General features: G+C 41.7%; 1 protein-coding gene across 1 annotated transcript; it reads left to right on the plus strand.

Moving 5' to 3' along the window:
- Positions 1-1,181: 1,181 nt before the first annotated feature.
- LOC102814441 (protein phosphatase 1 regulatory subunit 3C-like) lies at positions 1,182-5,599 on the plus strand. Its single transcript, XM_006878103.1, has 2 exons — positions 1,182-1,195; positions 4,555-5,599. The coding sequence occupies exons 1-2, from the start codon at positions 1,182-1,184 to the stop codon at positions 5,492-5,494; spliced, it is 954 nt and encodes a 317-aa protein (XP_006878165.1). The 3' UTR covers positions 5,495-5,599.
- Positions 5,600-6,085: the final 486 nt, after the last annotated feature.

Below are 6,085 nucleotides of genomic sequence, written 5' to 3' on the forward strand. Positions count from 1 at the left end.
TGCTATGGGTCAGAATCGACTCGACGGCACTTTACAACAACAAACCCTGTATAGGGTCGCTATGAGTCACATCACAACCACCAACACTGGCTATCAAGTTAACTGAGCAGAATAAAAATGCACTTCTTGACTTAGAAATTTAAAATTTTGTATCTGTTACTGATGGTTGTTTCATTCCGCTGTGTACCGACTCAATAGCACCTAACAACAACAACGGATGATCTCACAGTTCCCTAAACTAAACTAAATAACTAAACCTCTGCAAAAGTAACTGATTCAGAAGAGTCATCAAACTTACAGCATGAGGTTTTTAACATTTCAGTTTCAACATCTTTTCCAAAGGACATCATTACCCACTGGAGGGATTTGGGTTAATTCATGCTCTATAGCTAACTGGCTAAGTTGAGTGAAATGGACACTTCATTTCTGGTTTTAGTTTTATTTTACAGGAGAATATTGAAAAATAAATTGAAACAGAAAATACCTTTTGTAATTAATATTGTCATCACACTATTGTATGGAATTATGCATGCTTTCATAACCAGAAATTTGGTCATTCCTGACAGCTTTTATCTCCTATGTTGTTGCATTTGTGAATTCATTCCAATCAAACAAAAAGCAAGCAATTTCTGATTAATCAGGCTAGGTGAGGGAGAGGATGGAAGGACAATACCAAATGGAAAACCATACCAAGTTTCTATGCTCAGGATCTGTGCAGAGACCACAAACACATTTGCAAGCAACAAGACTCCTGATGATGGCAAAGGGCATCTACTTCCCTGCAGCCCAGAGGAGCTGGCGCCCGGGCGGCCCGGGTGAGCTTTGCTACGTGCGTGATGGCGCTGTTTCGCCCAGTTGCCAGCTGGCCGCTGAGTTCCCCACTTCCCCCCGCTGGGGGCTCTGGGCTCGCGTTTCGCTCGTCCTGCAGGCAGTGATCACGTTCCCCTGGCGAGGGCTCGCGCCCCAGCTGGACGCTGGTTGGTCGTGCCTTTGGGCCAGCGGTCCGGCGATTGGTCCGAGTGGTTTGTTCACGTGGTCCAGAGCAGATAATCTGCCTTGCTGGCTCTCCCAACCCGCAATCGGTCAGGGCGACTGCGGTGGTTGAGGTCCCGGAACCGGGGTGCGAACTTGCGCTGGTAGCTGGCGTGCGGACTGTCTCGGTCCTCCCGGACCTCTGCCTAATGAGCTGCACCAGGTAGGCGGCTGCAGAGTGTTGCGGGAGCCCAGGGGAAAGCGCGGCAGCGGGGAAGTCCGTTTTGTCATATCTGCAAACAGAGACCCCGGGGACAGAGGCATAGCGAGGGATGGGGGAGAGGGGGGACACTTGGCCCCAGGCGTACGTGTCAGGGGGCGCCAGACGGCGTGCGGAGTGACATTCAGAGGCGCCGCAGATAGGACAGGCGCTGAGGCTGTGCCGCTATCCACGTCTATGCGCTGTGAAGTGGGGGCGATGGGGCGCAAGTTGGAGATTGCCACTGATCACTCTTAATGCTTGCCACGCCCCTGCCCTACGGAGGGCGAGTTGATTGACTACCGAGTTAAATCTGTCATCCAGAGACTTTTGGTTTTTAAATTCCTTCCAGACAGAGCCAATTTGATAATCAGCATCCCAGACCAGAAAAGGTTTTAATGTAGGCTTTGTTTGACTTCTGTTGACTTCCTCACTGATTCGGAATCTTTTGGTCCTGCACAAAAGTCCTGAGAACTTGGGCGGGTTAACTTGTGGGAACAACTGGTCACTCTGACATTAACAGGTTAGGAAGCTTAGCATGGAAACAAAACAAAAAATCAAACCCAAGCCCAAACAATTGCAAGGCCTTCTTTGCGTTTGATTAGTCGTCCTTCATTTTCCTTATCACAGTTTACAAACTTAGTCTGAGAGTTTGAAAAAACTATTATTTTTAACTCTTGGCCAAGGGCCTAAAATTTTAGGGAAATCACCCAACACTAAAAACCATCATTCTATAAATGTAAAAAGAAAAGATAAAACCCAAACTCAACTTTCAATAGCTTTTTCAAGCCTAACTTAGCAGAAAACATCTGTAAAAAATTGGCCTGCCTTATTTTTAACATTGCTGTAAGCTTTAATTTGTTCTAAGCTTGTAGGTGTCCCAGAAAAAATCCCAGAGTGTATCAATTCTGTGAATGTTCTTTATTGTCAGTGTTGTGATAATAACCACTTGCCTACGTGCCTACAGCTACTGTGAACACTTACTAAAGCCATGTTGAGAATGTCATGTACAGTATACACACACCTCTTATCTGTAAGGCTAAGGAGGAAAAGAAATCCTAATGCCATAAACTTGGTGGCTAAAGGCCAGGAAAAAAAACCCTGATAGACACATTTTTGGTTTAGATTTCTGAGTGTGGTTATGTTAAAAAATTTTAAATAGCTTTATTGTCTAGTTATAAAAATAATTATTTCCATTGCCAAAGCATTAGAAATACCAGAGAAATACAAGGAAAACAAAAAATAACCTATAATATTGTCACCTAGACACAACTGTTAACTTTTTGGTGTATTTTCTATAAAATCTCCCAATATTTTAAAGACAATATACAGTAAGTTCCTGAGTTACAAATCTTACTGACAACTCATACTTGCCCTTTAATAGTATGTAACCTCACTTAGAAACCAACCCTTACTCACAACTGTTCTTCATCACAATCACCTTCACTTGCTGCACAATAAGCTTTTAAATTGTTAAAAAGTCTTTTTTAGCCTTTGTTGTTGTTGTTGTTGCACTAAATAATAATAATAATAAACTACTGCCATTGAGTTGATTCTGACTTATAATGACCCTATGTAGAGTTTCTCTGGCTGTAAATCTCCCATGGAGTAACTGGTGGATTTGAACTGCCAGCTTCTGTTAGTTGTCCAGTGCCTCAGTGCCACGAGGTCTCCTTTTTTTTTTTTGCACTGAAATAAGCATAAATAAGAACTGTATGTACCTGTCCTGACACAGGTGTAAATTCAACTTACTTAGGAACAGGTCTCAACTTACTTAGGAACCTGGTGGACTGTATAAACACATATGCATATATATCGTATTCCAAAACCTAATTTAAAAAAATGTTTTATGGTGAATTGAGTGATGGTTGACAGGGCAGATCATTAGTTTTACATTCACTAAATCATGAACTTCATTTCAGCTCAGTGATTACAGTCCCCTCCATGGACTATCACTCATCCCACTTCCTTTTCATGTTTCTCGTTTCCATTCTTCTTTCCCAATCCTTCTGAATCTTGTCCTTGGCTAAATGCTGCTCTGTTGATCTTGAATGGTTGACCATTCTATGGTGTGCATGTCTCATGTTTGTTGTTGTACTTCCTATATATCTTTCCATTGCTTGACTAGTAATAGAGCCAATGGGATGAATTCAGTTACAGACCTGAAAGATAACCAAAGGCTATAGTTTTGGGGTTCCTCCAGTCTCTGTATGACCAGCAAGACTATTCTTATATATATTTCAAAATCAATCTACCTTTCAGGTAATCAGCTTTTCCTTCTGACTTAAATGTGGACCTGTCGTGGACTTCTTTCCATATTGAGTATAGATTATGTAAAGGATTTCTTTAAGCATCTGTGTTGCTTACTTGTTGGTCATATGTTTATTTATGAAAAATGAGGAAGTGTTTGATAATCTAAGTGCAAAGCAGATCCTCTGACTTACTTCAATCTTTCCAGTCTTCATATACTCAAAAAATACTTCATATATTCATGAGAATACTTAGTTGTTGTTTTTTTTTTTTCTTTTCCAGTGGGTTACTTTTCCAGAGAAGCATATGCAAATCTATACCAACATCAGCAAAGGTAGCTAGCGAGAGCTCAGAGTGTGGAACCAGAGGTTCTGACCCTGTATGGTCATCAGAATCACCTGGGAAGGTTTAAGAAAATAGTCACTTCCTGGGCCCCACATCCAGAGGCTCTGCCTTAGTAAATGTATGGCCCAGGAATCTATATTTAAAAAAAAAAGAAAGAAAGAAAAGAAGTAAAATCAAGCTTATTGGGTTATTGTGAGCAGACAGTTAGAGAAGTGCTAGTCCAGAGCAGAGCAATTGGGTTTTCAATCTGTAGTGGTGGTGGTGGTTGTGGTTGTGGTTGTGGTTGTGTGCCTTGGCCCATTTAGGGCTGTAAATCTTTACAGAAGCAGGAAGCCTTTTCTTTCTCCCATGGAGCAGCTGTAGATTCAAACTGTTGACCTTGCAGTTAGCAGCTCAACTCATAATCCAGTATGCTAACAGAACTCCTTAGAGCTATATTAGAGATAATCAAATCCAACCTTTTTCTTTCTCAGATGGGAAAACTGAGACCTCCAAGTGTTTTATGAAATTAACCCACAGCCCTGTAGTCAGTCAGGGATAGAGCTAAACATAGTATGTAGGTTTGATAGCTTAATTCTCTTCTCTTTTACCATATAATAATAGTACCTCATGATAATTACTGTACCCACTATAAGTTAGCACAAAAATAGAACATGCAAGTATGTATTTGACACTTAGGGGAGAATATTCCAGATGTAGATGATAACTCCTCTTTTGTTCCATTCCAGAATGATCCAGGTTTTAGATCCACGGCCTTTGACAAGTTCAGTCATGCCGGTGGATGTGGCCATGAGATTCTGCTTGACTCATTCACCACCTCTGAAGAGCTTCCTGGGCCCTTATGATGATTTTAAACGAAGACATTTTGTGAACAAATTGAAGCCTCTGAAACCGTGCCTCAATGTAAAACAGGAGGCCAAATCACAGAACGACTGGAAGCACTCACACAACCAAGCCAAGAAGCGTGTTGTGTTTGCTGACTCCAAGGGCCTTGCTCTCACTGCCATCCATGTCTTCTCCGACCTCCCAGAAGAACCAGCATGGGATCTCCAGTTTGATCTCTTGGACCTTAATGAGATCTCCTCCAGTTTAAAACTCCATGAAGAGAAAAACTTGATTTTAGATTTTCCACAGCCTTCATCTGACTACTTAAGTTTCCGGAAGCGCTTTCAGAAAAACTTGGTCTGTTTGGAGAACTGCTCTTTGCAAGAGCGAACATTGACTGGGACTGTGAAGGTAAAAAATGTGAGCTTTGAGAAGAAGGTTCAAGTCCGTATCACTTTTGATACTTGGAAAAACTACACTGATGTAGACTGTATCTACATGAAAAATGTGTATGGTGGCTCAGATAGCGACACCTTCTCATTTGCTATCGATTTACCCCAAGTCATTCCAACAGAGGAGAAAATTGAGTTCTGCATTTCTTACCATGCCAATGGGCAGATCTTCTGGGACAACAACGAGGGTCAGAATTATAGAATTGTCCATGTGCAATGGAAACCTGATGGGGTACAGACACAGATGGCATCCAAGGACTGTGTATTTCACCATGCGCCCCCCAAAACTGAGTTGGAGTCAACAATCTTTGGCAGTCCAAGGCTGGCTAGTGGGTTCTTCCCAGAATGGCAGAGCTGGGGGAGACTGGAGAACTTGGCCTCTTATCGATGAATTAACCTAGTGACTGGTCTTGATCTGTCGCATTTCCCAATGTAATTCTAGGACTGTATTGTTCTATATTGGGAAGTCTTTGCTATTTTCCTTCAGTAGGTTTAGGTTTGACCTTTTAAGACCTGGCTACAAAAGAAGATAGCCACTTGAGAATTTAGATTTTGGGCCAATAGAGATGACACAGCCCAATTTTGCTTTGGAGGATTAAGTAACAGCCTGAGACCTATTTTTATAAAAGTAATACCTTTTAAATGCCTTCATAAGTACCTTTATAAAAGTAATACCTCAATTCAGTAGCTTTCACATTGGGTAAGAGAAGGCTGAGGAAGGACAGTTGATGGTAATGGAAAGCTGTGCTTACTGGTATGAGGGATGTCTGGAATGTATATAGAGAGGCTCTGCAGCTAAGTCACAGTGGGAGTGAGAGGCCTGATAATTTGGTTGGTGAGAGAATGTAAGGTTATTTTGTGTTTTTTAAGTTGGTTTTTCAATTCTCTCCTGGGAAAATGATTTCTAGAGGGGATAAAAGATCTGTATATGTTCTCGTGGAGAAAAATATAAACTTTGAGGGTGTGAAATGGTGTTGGGGAA

Source organism: Chrysochloris asiatica, unplaced genomic scaffold (assembly GCF_000296735.1).
Source record: "Chrysochloris asiatica unplaced genomic scaffold, ChrAsi1.0 scaffold03892, whole genome shotgun sequence".
NCBI classification, from domain to species: Eukaryota; Metazoa; Chordata; class Mammalia; order Afrosoricida; family Chrysochloridae; genus Chrysochloris; species Chrysochloris asiatica.